The 19,711-nt window shown below is 45.9% G+C and overlaps 1 protein-coding gene across 2 annotated transcripts in view; it reads left to right on the forward strand.

Moving 5' to 3' along the window:
- Positions 1-958: 958 nt before the first annotated feature.
- Positions 959-19,711, forward strand: part of MINDY4 (MINDY lysine 48 deubiquitinase 4) — a 97,853-nt gene continuing 79,100 nt past the window's right edge. The window contains exons 1-5 of one of the 2 annotated variants that reach the window (XM_082192289.1): positions 959-1,197; positions 3,782-3,901; positions 4,979-5,196; positions 13,656-13,899; positions 18,087-18,541. In XM_082192289.1, the coding sequence (XP_082048415.1) occupies positions 1,135-1,197; positions 3,782-3,901; positions 4,979-5,196; positions 13,656-13,899; positions 18,087-18,541 (1,100 nt within the window). In that variant the 5' untranslated portion in view covers positions 959-1,134. The remainder of the gene's footprint in view (positions 1,198-3,781; positions 3,902-4,978; positions 5,197-13,655; positions 13,900-18,086; positions 18,542-19,711) is intronic. The other variant, XM_082192290.1, reaches the window with a different exon arrangement.

Consider the following 19,711-nt stretch of genomic DNA (forward strand, 5'->3'; position numbering starts at 1 on the left):
TAATTATAAAAAGCAGAATGTAGGCACCCTATATAGAGAAATGAGCAAACTAGCGATATTTTAGGGAGCAGGCTAGCAGGCGGGGCCCATGACTTACATCCTAGGAGTCTACACAACACAAAACACTGTTGCTTTATGCTGGTTTTATTTTATGTACTTTTTAATTTTATATTTTGGAAATGTACACTCAGGGGTTTTTTTTCCTCCTTTAATTTTTTTGAGGGGTCCCCAAGAGAGTGGGGCCCTAGGCTAAAGCAAGCTCCACTTCTCCTTTGGTGATCCCTCGTAGCTGAGTAAGATTGTCTTCCATAAACACGGTTTTAACAATGAGTCCGTAAGTGACTGTGGAGGCCAATTCTGCATCCACACGTCCTTCCACAGCGGGGACATTGGTTTCTGGGCGGGAGTTGATCACAGTGTGGATTTGCCAAGCGTGCCTTCCTCTTAGACCAGGGGTCAGCAAACTTTTTCAGCAGGGGGCCGGCCCACTGTCCCTCCGACCTTGTGGGGGGCCAGACTATATTTTGGAAAGGGAAAAAAATGGACGAATTCCTATGCCCCACAAAGAACCCTGAGATGCATTTTAAATAAAAGGACACATTCTACTCGTGTAAAAACACACTGATTCCCGGACCATCCGCAGGCTGGATTGAGAAGGCGATTCGGCCTCAGTTTGCCAACCCCTGTCTTAGCACGTTTCTCCCTTGCGTCCTGAGTTCGAGTGTCTTCAAAGCCCATGACACCTTTAGTAAAGGCTGTTCTCCAACTGGAGCGCTCGCAGGTAAATCCGGCACTGGCTGGGTCCCTCCGAAGTGCCCGGCGCGCTGAGTACCTTGCCTTGCGCGTTTACCTGTGCGCGCTCAGGTGAGTTGCCTCGCCGCGCCGGGTGCCTTGCCCCCGCAGGAGCGGCAGGGGGCGCTGCGAACGCTCTCCCGGCCATGATTCCATCGCCACGGCAACCTGCCAACGGCAACGCAACAGCCGGGTTGCAGATGGAGACCTGGAAGCTGCGCAGCTGCAGTTCGCCAGGCGCACAAAACAAAGGCGCTCTCTTTTTCTCCCTCTCCCGGTCCTTAAACTGAGCCAGCAAACGCAGATCTCCCTTTTTTTTTTGCATGCTCTGGGAGTTTTGCAATGGAAGCCTCTTTCCTGGAAGAGGTGGCTGCATCCTTGGTGAGAGAATTTCTCAGCAAAAAGGTAAAGGATAATAAAAATAAAGAGCTTGCGATCTGCCTTGGAGAGCAGTGCATGCGCGCTTTACGATGCTTTGGGAAGGGGGAAAAATAGCAATGCATTTTGTTAAGCTTAAAACATTCTTTCTGCTTTCCCCAGATTTTGCTAAGATAATTAATGCTTGTGTGTGTGTACATATATATGCATATACATGAGAATGACTTTGATTCAGGCTGCAACAACAAGATCTCAGCCACCCACCACGAGGACTACATTTCCCAGAATGCACGTGGGATTCCCATGAACGCGGAAGCAGAAACATGAGTTTTTCCACCCAATTTGATAGGAAAATGCTGTCCAAATGTTAAAACAGAGCGTAGATTGTGTCGAACGGATGTGTACTGGAGAGAAAAAATAAGCACGAGCGATGAAGCTGTGCTAGTGATTATTCTGTTTAAAAATAACATTTTTAATTTTTTTAAAAAGTGGAGGGGAGAAAGGGATTGAAAGCTCCCCGGTAGGAGGTGCTATTAAAAGTCATCTGTTTGGCCGCTTCTAGCATTTTATCCATTAAAAGCTGCAGAGTCGGCGAGAAAGAGACAGAGAAGGAATTTCCAATAGTAAAAATGTATGTCTGCTTTTGTGACCCATATCCATTTCACACATCTAATTCAAGCCTGGATTATTTATCTTATTTGTTAGTTTCACGGAATCGTAGAATTGCCGTGTGGGAAGCGACTCATCTAGTCCAACCCTCCGCATCCTTTGTTTATGTTTCTTTATGCATTTATTTACATGCTTGGTCGACACTTCATATCATCAGGGACAGCTTGCAAGCTCAATAAAAAAAATAAATTGCAACTTGTGGTGGGAAAACAAGCAAACAGAACTGATACAATGCAAATGAAATCATATAACTTTTTTAAATGGTTTTTTTAAAAAAACAAACAAACCCAAAAGTTGCAATACAGCTTTGTCCCCTGCCATAATGTCACAGTTTTAAAGAAATTGAAACCTGGGGGGAATGGTTTTGCAAAGCATGGTTTTGCTGCCTTGCAAAGCAGCTAACCTCACTTCTTCAGGATCCAGCCCTGGTGAGGATCGTGACCTGCTAGAGGGGCATAGGGTTGTAAACACCCGCAACCTCTCTTCCAAACAGGGTGCATAAAAATCAATGATTTAAAAAAATTAATTAATTAAAAATGGATTTTTTAAAATTTAAATCAGATTTTTAAAATAAAATGCTTTTGGAGGAGAAATCTTTCTAAAGATAGTTTTCTATTTAAGTTACATTATAGTCCAGAGGCTATTCATCAGGAAATAAGGATTTAAGTTTTTCATGTGTGCTAAAACTCAGTCTAAGTTTTTTTTAAAAAAAGCATTTAACCACATCAGTTAACAAACATGGATACATATGCTATAATGTTATTGCTTTAGTTAAATAAATTGTTTAAATGGTTGTTAAGGAAATGATTATTTTTTCTCCTTCCAATAAAGTACAGCAGAAAAGTTGCCCAAATATAAACAGTTAACTTATGAAACCTCACAATGATTTCATAATTATCTGTCTTTGTATTTCCAATAGTATAACCAAATCAGTAATTTTCGATATAACTGTAAAAACTACTCTGAAAATTTATCGTTCCAAAAAAAGAAACCTTCCTCTGGTTGTAAATATTAAGATTACACCAGCAAGAATGAGTCTTTCTGTAAAACAAATGATTTAAATCAAGTATTATTGACTAGTGGTTTAAATCGTGATTTAAATCGATTTGATCTAAATCAAATCCACCCTGCTTCCAAAACTCAAAATCTGCCCACAGACCCCAAAAGGTTGGCAACCTTTGCTTTATGCACAGAATCCTATTGCATGCCCCTATGTGCTATGCCAGGGACACGGGTGGCGCTGTGTGTTAAACCACAGAGCCTAGGACTTGCCGATCAGAAGGTTGGCGGTTCGAATCCCCGCGACGGGGTGAGCTCCTGTTGCTCGGTCCCTGCTCCTGCCAACCTAGCAGTTCGAAAGCACGTCAAAGTGCAAGTAGATAAATAGGAACCGCTCCAGCGGGAAGGTAAACGGCGTTTCCGTGCGCTGCTCTGGTTCACCAGAAGCGGCTTAGTCATGCTGGCCACATGACCCGGAAGCTGTACGCCGGCTCCCTCGGCCAATAAAGCGAGATGAGCGCCGCAGCCCCAGAGCTGGTCACGACTGGACCTAACGGTCAGGGGTCCCTTTACCTTTATGGTAACCTTTGGCAAGGATATCTAAAAGGTAAAGGACCCCTGGATGGTTAAGTCCAGCCAAAGGCAACTATGAGGTTGCGGAGCTCTTATTCCTTTCCTGATGGGTCCGTTCAGGATTGGCCACGACTCAATAGGGTCAGCTTCCACATAGTGATTTTATACAGTTCATAATGCAAATATTCCCTAGCGACGACTGGACCTAATGGTCAGGGGTCCCTTTACCTTTATGTGCTGTGCCAACTTCACTGGATAGTATTTTTCTGTAGGAACTTTATCAACAAGTTGTCCTGAACTGTTAAGACAGGATGGGGAGAGGTCTCTATTTTGCACAGCGCCACGTCCGTCCTCTCTCTTCCTTCCGCAGTGCTTGAAGAAAACCATCGTTGTGATGGACGAAGAGTTGCCCCGAACAGCTCTCAGCATCAACAACAGAAATGAACTGCGAAATGTCTTGCACCTCCAGTCTTTGTGCAAGCAAAACAAGGTGAGAAGATGAATCCTCTGTACAAAATTCCCCGGATCCTTTGGAAACCTGAGAGCGGGTGGAGATGAGGCCAGCCGTTCCATAGATAAACTACGGAACTCGCTGGACATGTAAAAAGGTAAAAGTGTATTGGGAAATGAGATATAATGAGTTGAAAAAAAAATGTTTAAAACTACTTTTCCAAAAACACACACACCAGAGTCCTTTTTATCGAGGATAACCCAGACTGAAATTCCTAGGGGTCAGGAAAGGTTATTTATGTATGCAACAACTGCAGCCCATGTTTTGTTAGCCCATAAATGGACAGTGAGTGTGAGGTCCCACCTAAAAAGAGTTGGTAACTTAAGTTGACAGAATATGCAGAACTTGTAGGTTTAATATATAGAATAAGACAGCAAGAAGAACATACATTTAAAGAAGATTGGAAAGCATTTACTGAATATATGGAAAATAACTGTACACAGCTGAAAATGCTGGCAGCATTAAGATAAATTCAACAGAGTAAATAATTTTTGATGGATGTGAAAGTGGAAAACGGATTTGGACAGTTATAGTAAGATATGCAGGGATGTATATGATATGTAAAATGAACCACAGGAAGAGAAGAAGGGTAGTGTTATGTACTGAAGTTCTCACCCTGGGCCAGCAGGGGGATACTGTAGATAGTTATGCAAATAAGGGATTGAAAGTGACGTTCAGTGATTGGATAGTTTTAGAAAATTGTTACAGTTACGTTGTACTGGAGCTCTATATAAGCAGGCTGGCTGAACCCTTCAGTTCAGTTCTGTTTGAAGAATCGCTGTGTTGTCTGATATGTTCACCCACAACTTAACAGGTAGCTCCTGCAGGCAGTGGGAAGCTGCGCACGCCTCCTCCGTCCCGGAAGGAGCGCCGGAAATAGTGTTTGCACATGCGTGAACTAGCCTAAGCCACAAAAACTTTGCCGACTCCTGGTGTAGACAATATTGAGCTTGTTGAACCGGTAGTCTGAAGCAGCTTCCACTGTGCACATATCTCAGTTAAGAGTTCAATGAAAGACAGAGGTTTTCTCTAACCAGCTGAGCTCTTCTGTTGCAGGCAAGGGAGAATCCCTTGAAAACCCTCCTTGAAGTCATGGCCAGCTATTTTCTGGAGCATACGAGCGGCTCCAAGGGTGTTAAGGGGAGCCCGCCAGCCCCACGGAAGAAGCTCAGCCAGCCCAGGTGTACAGAGGACTCTGTCCTGAAGAATTATCTCTCTGATGAAGACGCCCACTTGCAAACTGGGCCTGGAAAAAGCAAAACCGAGACCTACAGGTATGGATAAGCGCTTTGATTCTAAATCCATTTTCTTGGGCCAAGAAATGTCGCTACAGATGAATCTTCTTGGTGTAACTCAGAAGTGGAGAGCATTTTTCATCTCTGCATTCCCTTTTGGAGATCCTTCTAGGCAGCGGCGTAGCGTGAGTTGTCAGCACCCGGGGCAATGCAAGTAATTTGCGCCCCCTAACCCGGGGCAAGGCAAGTAACTTGCGCCCCCCCTAACCCCTAACCTGCAAGTTGCCGCTGGCGCTGCCGCCCAAACGACGCCGCTTGCCCGGAGGAGGAGGGGGGCAGAGAGGCGAGGAAAATGCAACGGCCCAGCAGCTGCAGCAGCACCGGCGGAGGCGGGGCTGTGAGGAGGGGGTGCCTGGCGCGTCCTCCGCGGCGAGCGCTGAGAGCCGCTGCCTGCCGGGCGCCTTCAGCCGGGCGCTGCGAGACATGCGGCTCCGCTACAGCCTGCGCCCGAGGCTCTTCGGCGACTCCGGAGGCAGCGAGCGCGCCCCCCCAGATGTTGCGCCCGGTGCGGCCGGCACCCCTGGCACCCCCCACGCTACGCCACTGCTTCTAGGGACCACATACCGGTGTTGGGTGGGGCCAGGTTGGCTAGTGGGTGGAGCAATGGATGTGACTTTGACCTTTGCACAGGAGATTCCAGCCACAGGAAGGTCAGGGGTTTCTACACACACAAACCTCTCTTCATCCTTTGCCCATGCAACTGAGGCACGGATGCTGCAGCACAATTGTTGACAGGAGCGAGGCCTTGTGTGCATTTACGTAATGCCTGGACTCAGAGGTCTGTTCCAGTTGTGGGCTGGCCCAGTATACCTGAAGGAGCATCTCTACCCCCATCGTTCAGCCCGGATACTGAGGTCCTGCTCTGAGGACCTTCTGGCGGTTCCCTCGCTGAGAGAAGTGAAGTTACAGGGAACCAGGCAGAGGGCCTTCTTGGTGGGGGTGCCCGCCCTGTGGAATGCCCTGCCATCAGATGTCAAGGAAATAAACAACTATCTGACATTTAGAAGACATCTGAAGTCAGCCCTGTTTAGGGAAGTTTTTAATGTTTTCTTACATTTTTAATCTATTGTTGGAAGCTGCCCAGAGTGTCTGGGGAAACCTAGCCAGATCATAGAATCATAGAATAGAATCATAGAATCATAGAGTTGGAAGAGACCACAAGGGCCATCGAGTCCAACCCCCTGCCAAGCAGGAAACACCATCAGAGCACTCCTGACATATGGTTGTCAAGCCTCTGCTTAAAGACCTCCAAAGTAGGAGACTCCACCACACTCCATGGCAGCAAATTCCACTGTCAAACAGCTCTTACTGTCAGGAAGTTCTTCCTAATGTTTAGGTGGAATCTTCTTTCTTGTAGTTTGGATCCATTGCTCCGTGTCCGCTTCTCCGGAGCAGCAGAAAACAACCTTTCTCCCTCCTCTATGTGACATCCTTTTATATATTTGAACATGGCTATCATATCACCCCTTAACCTCCTCTTCTCCAGGCTAAACATGCCCAGCTCCCTTAGCCGTTCCTCATAAGGCATCGTTTCCAGGCCTTTGACCATTTTGGTTGCCCTCCTCTGGACACGTTCCAGTTTGTCAGTGTCCTTCTTGAATTGTGGTGCCCAGAACTGGACACAGTACTCCAGGTGTGGTCTGACCAGAGCAGAATGCAGTGGCACTATTACTTCCCTTGATCTAGATGCTATACTCCTATTGATGCAGCCCAGAATTGCATTGGCTTTTTTAGCTGCCGCGTCACACTGTTGGCTCATGTCAAGTTTGTGGTCAACCAAGACTCCTAGATCCTTTTCACATGTACTGCTCTCAAGCCAGGTGTCACCCATCTTGTATTTGTGCCTCTCATTTTTTTTTTGCCCAAGTGCAATACTTTACATTTCTCCCTGTTAAAATTCATCTTGTTTGTTTTTGCCCAGTTCTCTAATCTGTCAAGGTCGTTTTGAAGTGTGATCCTGTCCTCTGGGGTGTTAGCCACCCCTCCCAGTTTGGTGTCATCTGCAAATTTGATCAGGATGCCCTTGAGTCCATCATCCAAGTCGTTGATAAAGATGTTGAATAAGACCGGGCCCAAGACAGAACCCTGTGGCACCCCACTAGTCACTCTTCTCCAGGATGAAGAGGAACCATTGATGAGCACCCTTTGGGTTCGGTCAGTCAGCCAGTTACAAATCCACTGAGTGGTAGCATAGTCAAGACCTCATTTTACCAGCTTCTTTACAAGAATATCATGGGGCACCTTGTCAAATGCCTTGCTGAAATCAAGGTAGGCTACATCCACTGCGTTCCCTTCATCTACCAGGCTTGTAATTCTGTCAAAAAACGAGATCAGGTTAGTCTGACATGACTTATTTTTCAGAAATCCATGCTGACTATTGGTGATCACAGCATTCCTTTCTAGGTGCTCACAGACTGTTTGCTTAATGATCTGCTCCAGAATCTTCCCTGCTATTGATGTCAGACTGACTGGGCGGTAATTATTTGGGTCCTCTCTTTTTCCCTTTTTGAAAATAGGGACAACATTTGCCCTCCTCCAGTCTGCCGGGACTTCGCCTGTTCTCCAGGAATTCTCAAAGATGACTGCCAGTGGTTCTGAGATCACATCTGCCAGTTCTTTTAATACTCTTGGATGCAGTTCATCTGGCCCTGGAGACTTGAATACATCTAAACTAGCCAAATATTCTTGTACTATCTCCTTAGTTATTCTGGGCTGTGTTTCCTTTGCTGAATCATTTGCTCCAAATTCTTCAGGTCGGGTATTGTTTTCTTTATCGGAGAAGACTGAGGCAAAGAAGGCATTGAGGAGTTCAGCCCTTTCTGTGTCCCCTGTTTGCATTTCACCATCTTCTCCTCTGAGTGACCCCACTGTTTCTTTGTTCTTCCTTTTGCTACGGACATACCCATAAAAGCCTTTTTTGTTGCTTTTAACCTCTCTAGCAAGCCTGAGTTCATTCTGTGCTTTAGCTTTTCTGACTTTGTGTCTACACGTGCTGGCTATTTGTTTGAATTCCTCTTTGGTGGTTTCCCCCCTTTTCCATTTTTTGTACACATCCTTTTTTAATCTTAATTCAGTTAAAAGTTCTTTAGATAGCCACACTGGCTTCTTTAGGCACCTTCCATGTTTCCGTCTCATTGGTATTGCCTGACGTTGTGCTTTTACTATCTCCCTCTTAACAAACTCCCAGCCATCATGAACTCCCTTTCCTTTTAGTATTGCTGTCCATGGGATCTCACCCAGCACTTCCCTAAGTTTTATGAAGTCGGCTTTCTTAAAGTCAAGAAATTGAGTCCTAGTATGCTTGGCTGCTCCTTTCCGCTGTATAGTAAACTTCAGAAGAGCATGATCACTCGCGCCTAATGATCCTTCCACTTCTACCCCACTAACCAGGTCATCGACATTGGTTAGGACCAGATCTAAAATGGCTGTTCCTCTTGTTGCTTCTCCCACTTTCTGGACAATGAAGTTGTCTGCAAGTCCAGTGAGGAATCTGTTTGACCTTATGCTCTTGGCTGAGTTTGACATCCAACAAATATCCGGGTAATTGAAGTCCCCCATTACTACTATCTCCCTTCCTTTTGCATGCTTGGCCATCTGTTCCAGGAAGGCATTATCTATGTCCTCCGTTTGGGTTGGGGATCTATAGTAAACTCCCACAATGAGGTCTCTGTTATTCTTCTCTCCCTTAATTTTGACCCAAATGCTCTCACTTTGGCTTTGAGGATCTAAATCTTGGATCTCTTCACAGGTATACACATCCCTGACATATAACACCACTCCTCCTCCTTTCTTGTCTGGTCTGTTTCTCTGAAATAGATTGTATCCCCCCATTATTACATTCCAATCGTGGGACTTATCCCACCAGGTTTCAGTGATGCCTATTATGTCATATTTAGTTTGCTGTACTAAGAGCTCAAGCTCATCTTGTTTATTTCCCATGCTTTGCGCATTAGTGTACAGACATTGAAGTCCATTAATCATTCCCCCGTGTCTCTTATGTAAGGATTTTTTCCTCCGACCACTAGGTCCGCGTGCTGTTTGCTCCATTTGGTCTATGACATTTGGATGATCATCTTCATTAATTGATAGACTCCTACCTTCAGGAGCACTGTCTCCCTCCCCCATATTAGTCAGTTTAAAGCCCTCCTGATGAGGTTTCTGAGATTTTTGGCAAAAACATTTCTCCCAACCGTTGTGAGGTGCAGCCCATCCCTTGCCAGAAGTCCATCTTCAAGAAACTGCAGTCCGTGATCTAAGAATCCAAACCGTTCCTGTTTACACCATTTGCGAAGCCAGCTGTTCACTTCCACTATTTTCCCCTCTCTCCCTGGGCTACGTCGTTCAACTGGGAGAACAGATGAGATGACAATTTGTGCATTTAGTTGCTTCAATTTCCTGCCGAGAGCCTCGTAGTCTCTTTTGATCTTCTGGAGGCTATTGCTTGCAGTGTCATTGGTTCCCACATGAACCAAGAGGAAGGGGTATTTGTCAGTGGGTTTTATGATTCCTTGCAGTCGTTCAGTTACATCTTGGATCTTAGCTCCGGGGAGACAGCACACTTCCCGAGACATCTTGTCAGGCCCACAGATCACTGCTTCTGTTCCCCTCAGTAGGGAATCCCCTATCACCACTACACGCCTCCTCTTGGGTTTGGTCGGGGTTCTTCCGTGCGCTGTCCGTTCCAAGGTCGCCTGCACATTCCCTGAGGACTGACTTTGCTGCTCGTCTTCATTTACCTGATCGACTGTAATGAGGGAGAGATCCTCAAATGGAGTCTGCTCTTCGTCTTCCATGCTAGGGGAGAGGACCTCAAAGCGATTGTGTATTTCTAAACAATCAGAGTGAACCCTGGGCCTCCTACTTCTTTGAGTCACGTTTCTCCAAATATCTGGCTCCTGTGTTGGTGAACTAGCCTCCTTCTCAGGGGATTCCCCTGTCTCCTCCTTGGTGGAGACGGTGTGCTCTGTTGCTTCCAAGAAGAGCTCCAGCTCTCTAATTCTATGGAGCGTAGCTACATGTTCCTCCAGTTGCTGGACTTTGTCTTTTAAGAGGGCAATCAACATGCAATTGCTGCAGGTAAAGCTGCCTGCAACCTTTGGCAAGATGGCAAACATTGCGCAGGAATCGCAGGCGACTGCAGCTGTTCCCTCCCCTTCCATCTTGAGATCGTGTCGTTGGGGGTGGCTACAGAGGTCCTCCATCATAAAAAGCTTGGAGACAGGACAAATAACTTCCTCCACAAAAAAAAGAACCCTAGGTCTCCCCCAACAAACGTTTGAGACTAGCTCCCCTAAATCTAAAAGATGGATATAACTGCGCGCGCCGCTAGGCACGCGCCGCTGCCCTGCAAGCTCTGATAAGCTCCTCCCACAGCTAATCCCCTGCCTCAACAGAAACCCTGCCCCCTCTGACCTTTACACAGGGAAAACAGCTAATCAGCCACAAAGAAACACACACACACAAGAAAACCCTTTTTGCTCCTTCTTCAACTGCTGCCCTGCAAACTCTGATAAGCTCCTCCCACAGCTAATCCCCTGCCTCAACAGAAACCCTGCCCCCTCTGACCTTTACACAGGGAAAACAGCTAATCAGCCACAAAGAAACACACACACACAAGAAAACCCTTTTTGCTCCTTCTTCAACTGCTGCCCTGCAAGCAGATGGGCGGGGTATAAATAATAAAATATTATTATTACTACTTCAATAAGTTATTGATAGTATTTAAAGCCCTTAGGACCTGCAAGATCGCCTCACCCACTTCAGTTGATGCAATTAACACTCCTACAGGTACCAAATAACTAGGGCTGGGTGGTATCAAGTTAATAATAACTAGTCATAATAATAATTTTATTATTTATACCCTGCCCATCTGGCTGGGTTTCCCTAGCCAATCTGGGCAGCTTATATCACTTATAGGTAAAGGTACCCCGACCGTTAGGTCCAGTCGTGACTGACTCTGGGGTTGTGGCGCTCATCTCGCTTTATTGGCCGAGGGAGCTGGCGTACAGCTTCCGGGTCATGTGGCCAGTATGACTAAGCCGCTTCTGGCGAACCAGTGCAGCGCACAGAAACACTGTTTACCTTCCCGCCGGAGTGGTACCTATTTATCTACTTGCACTTTGATGTGCTTTCGAACTGCTAGGTTGGCAGGAGCAGGGACCGAGCAACGGGAGCTCACCCCGTTGCGGGGATTCGAACCGCCGACCTTCTGATCAGCAAGTCCTAGGCTTTGTGGTTTAATCCACAGCGCCACCCACGTCCCTTATAGCACTTACAGAAACATAATAAAAGGTCAGACATTAAGTAATTCCCCATATAGGGCTGTCTTCAGTTGTCTTATAAAACTTGTGTAGTTCCTTATCTCCCTGACATCTGATGGCAGGGTGTTCCACAGGGAGGGCGCCACTACCAAGAAGACCCTCTGCTTGCATTCCTGTAATTTCGCTTCTCACAGGAAGGGAACTGCCAGAAGGCCCTCGGAGCTGGAATTCGGTGTCCGGGCAGAATGATGAGGGTGGAGACGCTCCTTCAGGTATACTGGGCCGAGGCTCTTTAGGGCTTTAAAGGTCAGCACCAGCACTTTGAATTGTGCTCAGAAACGTACTGGCAGCCAGTGTAGGTCTTTCAGGACCGGTGTTATGTGGTCTTGGCAGCCACTTGTTATATGCTCCTGGCAGCCACTCCCAGTCACCAGTCTAGCTGCCACATTCTAGATTAATTGCAGTTTCCAGGTCACCTTCAAAGGTAGCCCCACGTAGAGCGCATTGCAGTAGTTCAAGCGGGAGATAACCAGAGCAGGCACAACTCTGGCAAGACAGTCTGCAGGCAGGTAGGGTCTCGGCCTGCGTACCAGGTGGAGCTGGTAGACAGCTGCCCTGGACACAGAATTGACCTGCATTTCCATGGACAGCTGTGAGTCCAAAATGTCTCCCAGGCTGCGCACCTGGTCCTTCAGGGGCACAGTTACCCCATTCAGGACCAGGGAGACCTCTACATCTGCCTATCCCATCCCCCCAAAACCGTACTTATGTCTTGTCGAGATTCACAATGGTTTTCAACATATCCCCAACTCAACACCGCAATCCCCAACTCAACACCGCAATACAGTGGTACCTCAGGTTAAGTACTTAATTCATTCTGGAGGTCCGTTCTTAACCTGAAACTGTTCTTAACCCGAAGCACCACTTTAGCTAATGGGGCCTCCTGCTGCTGCCGCACTGCTGGAGCACGATTTCTGTTCTCATCCTGAAGCAAAGTTCTTAACCCGAGGTACTAATTCTGGGTTAGCGGAGTCTGTAACCTGAAGAGTATGTAACCTGAGGTACCACTGTATACTGTTGTTGCCTTCCTATTAATATAGTGCGGTGCACACCCCAATCTCTGAATAGTAAGAGAACCCAGAGGGCTTAATTTCCTTGGAAGCAAGGTCACTGGTGGCTCCTTTGTCATATTATGGTTTTATTTATGCGCCTGTGCCTGATGAACGGAAGAGAGAAAGCTCACTGAAATGACATTCATGCCTGCTTAAACCATGAGACACAGTTTCTAAACCAAAGTGTGCTTCTATTCCACTCCATAGCTCTCCAGGCAGCTGTTCCCATACTGTGGTCTGTCCTTTAGCAATCACTCGTAGCCGAGTAAGATTGTCTTCCTTAAATACAGTTTTAACAATGAGTCTGTAAGTGACCGTGCAGGCCAATTCTGGATCCACATGTCCTTCCACAGTGGGAACATCGGTTTCCAGGCAGGTTATGATCACGGTGTGGATTTGCCAAGCGTGCCTTCCTCTTAGCATGTTTCTCCCTTGCGTCCTGTCTTCAAAGCCCATGACACCTTTGGTAAAGGCTGTTCTCCAACTGGAGTGCTCGCAGGCAAGTGTTTCCCAGTTGTTGGTGTTTATACTTCTCCTGCCAACCCAGCAGTTCGAAAGCACGTCAAAGTGCAAGTAGATAAATAGGTACCGCTCTGGCAGGAAGGTAAACGGCATTTCTGTGCGCTGTTCTGGTTCTCCAGAAGTGGCTTAGTCATGCTGGCCACGTGACCCGGAAGCTGTACGCCAGTTCCCTTGGACAATAAAGCGAGATGAGCGCCACAACCCCAGAGTCGGCCATGACTGGACCTAATGGTCAGGGGTCCCTTTACCTTTTTATACTACATTTTTTAAGATTTGCCTTGAGACAGTCTTTAAACCTCTTTTGTTGACCACCAGCATTACGCTTTCCATTTTTAAGTTTGGAATAGAGTAGTTGCTTTGGAAGACGATCATCAGGCATCCACATAACATGACAAGTCCAACGAGGTAGATGTTGAAGAATCATTGCGTCAACACTGGTGATCTTTGCTTCTTCCTGTACGCTGGTCTGTAGAACCATCAGTGGTCCATGAACTTCATTCAGGCGGTCTAAATGACAGACCTCCTTGCATCTGTGTCCTTGCAGCTACGAGATTGATCGGGAAATAATCCCCAAGCGAGACCAGCACAAGAAAAGCGAAAAGTGCAAATCTGGGACGGCTTTTGAGAGCAGCTCACTTTCTGAGGGAGAGAAACCGGCGAGCCATCACCATGGGGACTTCAGGACACCTGAGCTGTCTTTGAATGCCACGAGGGAGCAACCCCAAGCCAGGAGCGGTGGTCTATTTGGCAGAGGAACGATGGCGGGCCCCCCAGTCAACTCTCCAGAGGTTCTTTGCTCTCATTCTAAACATTTTGTTATTTTTATTATTATAAAAAAAATTTATTTATTGCACTTCTGTACCACCTTTCTGACAAGGCAGCCCAATAAAATTTTGCAATTTAAGATATGAAAACAGAACGAGAAAACCCCCAACATTGGAAAATATGTAAACATAGCAAAAAAAACAACAACCCCAGAGTCATTTCAGGTCGTTGGTGGTTTCCTCAGAACCTGAAGACAGGGACTTCCTTAGCTGGGCTCCCCAGACTAGTGAGAAATTAAATTAAATTCCCAAATTCGTACTTCCTGAAACAATATGAGAACTGGAAAAAAGCAGCCCTCCTTCAAAATTTCCACTGCTCTGAATTTGGCAATGTCATTTTATAGTGTGCATATATGTTGTGCATACATTGGTAAGAATAATGTCCAAGAATGAATTGTATTAAGGGAACTAGCTCTGTAAAAATGTGTATATTAGACAAAATGGCTTAGGAAGTGTGTGTTGTAGAAGAAATTCACACAAAAACGCTGCGGCATTTCCCCTTTTTAAACAGCAATGCAGACTGATGTAGATATGTCGAGAACTGAACATAATAAGGCTGGAAGAGTGAGGAAATGAGAGAAGCCAAACGGACGTATTTGCCTATCATCCACCTCTGATTTTAGGAGGGAGCAGGAAGTTGCGTTATTATTAGTCCACATAGCTCCATATTGTCTACACTGAGCAGCAGGGACTCTCCAGGGTTTCAGACCTGCGATATACATTCCCAACCCTACCTGCAGATGTTGGGGGTGAAACCCAATACCTTCTTTGGATAGAGCAGATGTTCTCCCATTGAGCCATGGACCTTTCCATGGGGTTTATCTGAAGAGCCAAAGTGCTGGGACAAATCTGTGGAAGGATAAAAGCCACATCTTTTAAAAGGCAGCAGATGGTTTGTTGATTAGGACAGCTCTACCTCTATGCTGGTGGCGCTGTGGGTTAAACCACAGAGCCTAGGACTTGCCAATCAGAAGGTCAGCGGCTTGAATCCCCACGACGGGGTGAGCTCCTGTTGCTCGGTCCCTGCTCCTGCCCACCTAGCAGTGCAAGTGCAAGTAGATAAAGTGCAAAGTGCAAGTAGATAAATAGGTACCGCTCCGGCAGGAAGGTAAACGGTGTTTCAGGGGACTGCTCTGGTTCGCCAGAAGCGGCTTAGTCATGCTGGCCACATGACCCGGAAGCTCCCTCGGCCAATAAAGTGCGATGAGCGCCGCAACCCCAGAGTCGGCCACGACTGGACCTAATGGTCAGGGGTCCCTTTACCTTTACCTCTGTGCAAACCTGTTGGGTTGTGCAGGACTGAGTTGGGGGTTTTATACGATACAATACGATACGATAATCTTTATTGTCATTGTCCCATACAGAACAAAGAAATTGAAAATCTACATCAGACATTCAAAAACCAACAAGCCTGCTATCCCAGCCATCCCAGCCTGGTTAACCCCCTAAAAACCTCTGATACCCCATAATTAAATACAGTATACTCCCATAGAGACTACCTTACACTGCAATTAAAACCAAAATCGCATTTGAATAGAAACTGTTTCTCAGGCGGCTAGTCCTAGTCTTTATAACCCTGTACCTTCTTCCAGAAGGCAGAAGCTGAAAGAGATCATTTCTGGGGTGCGCACTATCCTGCACTATCTCTGCAGCTTTCTTGTGACACCTAGAAGCATAGATTTGATCTAAGGTGGGAAGAGTGCATCCAGTTATTCTCTCTGCAGTCTTTACCACCCTGGACAGCATTGTTTTTCCCCTGGCCGTGCAGCTCCCAAACCACACACACAGACCATAAGTTAATACACTCTCAACAGTACAATGGTAAAATGCCATCAACAGGTCCTTTGAGACATTATTTTTCCGGAGGAGTCTCAGAATATATAACCTCTGCTGTGCTCTCTTCATCAGGTCTTTGCTGTTTTCTCCCCAGGTTAGGTCATTTCTCTCTCTTTTTTTTATAAGATATTTATTAAGATTTTCAAAATATTACAAAATAAAAATAGAAAAAAGAAAAATACAAAATAAAAGTAATTAAAAACAACTCAATCTTTCCATTACTTATTTTTCATTAGCTTGTTTCCCAGACCTCCTCACGCCTCCCTTTTTTGTATTCCAATTCAATTTGTTGGTTCAGCCAATCCTCCCCCTCTTTGTTTATCCTAATCTTTAATCTTAAAATATTATAACATTAAATCTTTACCTATTAATAATCTATTTTTCATATTCCCTTATAATATTGCAGCTAAAAACCACTTAGTTTCTATCCAACATCATTCTAACATTCATTAATTTTACAATATTTCTGTAAATAATCTTTAAATTTCTTCCAACCTTCTTCCACCAACTCTTCTCCCTGGTCTCGGATTCTGCCAGTCATTTCCGCCAGTTCCATATAGTCAATCACCTTCATCTGCCATTCTTCCAGAGTGGGTAGATCTTGTGTCTTCCACAGGTTAGGTCATCTCTCAACGCTATTCCCAGAAATCGAAACACCGAGATCTGTTCCACACACTTCCCCTCAATAATAAGTGGCTGAATACTCAATTTACATTTCCTACATGTCCACAATAATCTCTTTTGTTTTCTTTAAGTATGTGCTGTTAATGGAGGAGATCTGGGTTCCAGTGAATGACCCACCCAGGCTTTCCCTGTAAGGGAAAGTAATTGTTTGGGGGAAATGACTTTCACCAGGTGACAAGGGGGCGGGGCCTAGCAACACATAGTGACTGCTCATTGGGTGCATTTGTCTGCAGACTTGCAGCTGATTGGCCACCAGAGGTAGACTGAGTGATCTAATTGATGATTATGTGGGTCATTATGTTGGGGTGACAGGAACAGTGTTGAACCCTGGCTGGGAGAAGGGCAGTGCCCCATTTTGCCCTGAAGAGAAACCACCTATTCTGGGCTACATGGACCCAGAACCTGGCTCAATGTAAGGCAGATTTGACCATCCTAATCCCTATGGTGCAGCAATTAAAACTGCACATTTGCAAAGCTAAGCAGGGTCTGACATGGTTTCAAACTGGATGGGAGACCGTGTGTTGAGATTCCTCCATTTGCAGGGGGTTGGACTAGATGACCCTTGGTGCCCCTTCCAACTCTACAGTTTTTTGATTCTTTGCCATCATGTGTGGCTCATCCTAAGGCCACTTTTAGATGTTTTGAGGAGTCGAGTTAACAATGTCTCTTGTACAGAAGAGAAGGACAAGTGTAGGTCGGTTACCCCTCTGTCATTAAAAACACTGCTGTGTGTATATTCTCATTTTATTCCAAAAACATGCAGTTTGCTTTGGTGCATCAAGGCCTATAGAATTGTAGCAAGGCCTGTATACCTGAAGGAGCGTCTCCACCCCCATCATCCAGCCCAGACACTGAGGTCCAGCTCCGAGGGCCTTCTGGCGGTTCCCTCCCTGCGAGAAGTGAGGTTACAGGTAACCAGGCAGAGGGCCTTCTCGGTAGTGGCACCCGCCCTGTGGAATGCCCTCCCATCAGATGTCAAGGAAATAAACAACTATTTTACTTTTAAAAGACAACTGAAGGCGGCCCTGTTTAGGGAAGTTTTCAATGTCTGATGTTGTATTGTTTTTAATATTCAGTTGGAAGCCGCCCAGAGTGGCTGGGGAAACCCAGCCAGATGGGCGGGGTATAAATAATAAATTATTATTATTATTAAATGCACTTGATTCAACCAACCTTAACCAATGTGGGAAAAGGAGCCTGGGGTTGCTCCAGAATCTCTATGGGTTTCCATAGGAGGTAGTCTTGGGGCTTGCCTGCCTGTCTTCTTTAAGAAGGTATTTTTCAGGGGGAACATTGAAATCAACAGCAAATCCCACCAAGAGCAATGAGTCTTGATGATAGCACAAGAATATCAGTAATAATTCTACTTACCGTGTATGTATTTTACATTCAGTTCCCTTTTAGAGTCATAGGGAGAATTGTGCCTACTTTATGTGAAGTAATATATTATTATTATTATTATTATTATTATTATTATTATTATTAAGCTTCAGAAGGGTACCCAAGGGTCATCTAGTCCAACCCCTGCAATACAGGAATCGTTCGCCCAGTGTGGGTCGCGAACTCATAACCCCGAGATTAAAAGCTTCGTGCTTTGACCACCGCTCTCCTCTCTCGACAATTTATTTCAGGAATCCTTGAAAAGACGGCGCACGAAACAACCATCTGGAATCCGGAGAACATTTAAACCCGGAGAGGAAAAGGAAACTGGGGACCGTTTGGCCTCTCCAATGGGGGATTCGCAAGAGTGGGCAGGAATCCCCAGGCCATCTGCAAATCTCTTTTCTCCGCACCTCGGCCGTTCCATCGACGTAACCAAGGACTATTCATCCACGATCCTGACTGGCTCGTACACAAATGCCGGTGGGGAAGGGGCAAGAAATTCAGCCCAAAGCATCGAAGGCCCGTTTGCCAAACTGATGTCCGAAAGACGCCCAGTTGAAGAAAGGAAAGCTGCACCCCTCTACCCTGCGGAGGTGAATAAGGGGAGCAGCCGCTTGAACTTTCTTCCGAGGCAGATGGGAGCTGAGCGTGAAAGGACAGCGAGATCCGCACCAAAGAGCGAACCTCAAAATACAGAATTCAGGTAGGATCAAGATTTGAAATGGGCTCTATGTGGGCTGCAATGCGCTGTATGTGGGGGCTACCTTTGAAGGTGATTCGGAAACTACAACTAATCCAGAATGCGGCAGCTAGACTGGTGACTGGGAGAGGCCCCTAGACCATATAACACTGGTCCTGAAAGACCTACACTGGCTCCCAGTACGTTTCCAAGCACAATTCAAAGTCTTGGTGCTGACCTTTAAAGCCCTAAACGGCCTCGGTCCAGTATACCTGAAGGAGCATCTCCACCCCCATCGTTCTGCCCGGACACTGAGGTCCAGCTCTGAGGGCCTTCTGGCGGTTCCCTCACTACGAGAACCCAAGTTACAGGGAACCAGGCAGAGGGCCTTCTCGGTAGTGGCACCCGCCCTGTGGAACGCCCTCCCATCAGATGTAAAAAACCCAAAAAAACTACCAAACTTTTAGAAGACATCTGAAGGCAGCCCTGTTTAGGGAAGCTTTTAACATTTAATAGGTTATTGTATTTTAGTGTTTTGTTGGAAGCCGCCCAGAGTGGCTGGGGAAACCCAGCCAGATGGGCGGGGTAGAAATAAATTATTATTATTATTATTATTATTATTATTATTATTATTATTATTAATGACATCCAGTCGTTTATACACACGCTTGTGTGTAAATATGCCACACCAGTGCTTTATTTTCCTGTAGGTTAGGATAGCTCCGTCGGTAAAAAGCATGAGATTCTTAATCTCAAGGTTGTGGGTTCAAGCCCCATGGGGGGCAAAGAGATTCCTGCATTGCAGGGGGTTGGACTAGATGACTCTTGTGGTCCCTTCAAACTCTACAATTCTATAATATAATGATAACCAAAAAGAAAGATCCCCTTTCTTGGTTGGAAGAGAACTTTTTGGCTCAGCCTTCTCCAGTCTTTAGCCATCCAGATCTTGTTTGACCTCAGCTTCCATCATCCCAGACGAATGACTGTTTGGGGCTGATGAAGTACAACATCTGGAGGGCACCAGAGGCTGGTCATTTCTTTTGAATTTAAACCAGAATAGGTTGTGTAATTGTTATTGGACGTTAAAGCTGCTTTGTGACGAGAGGCTGGGCAGAGATGTTCTGCATTCAAAGTAGATGCTCCATCCATAATTGCATATCTACAAGAAACAGGAACAGTTCAGGATTACGCATC

The sequence above is a fragment of the Podarcis vaucheri genome (assembly GCF_965113315.1).
Source record: "Podarcis vaucheri genome assembly, chromosome: 12".
NCBI lineage: Eukaryota > Metazoa > Chordata > Lepidosauria > Squamata > Lacertidae > Podarcis > Podarcis vaucheri.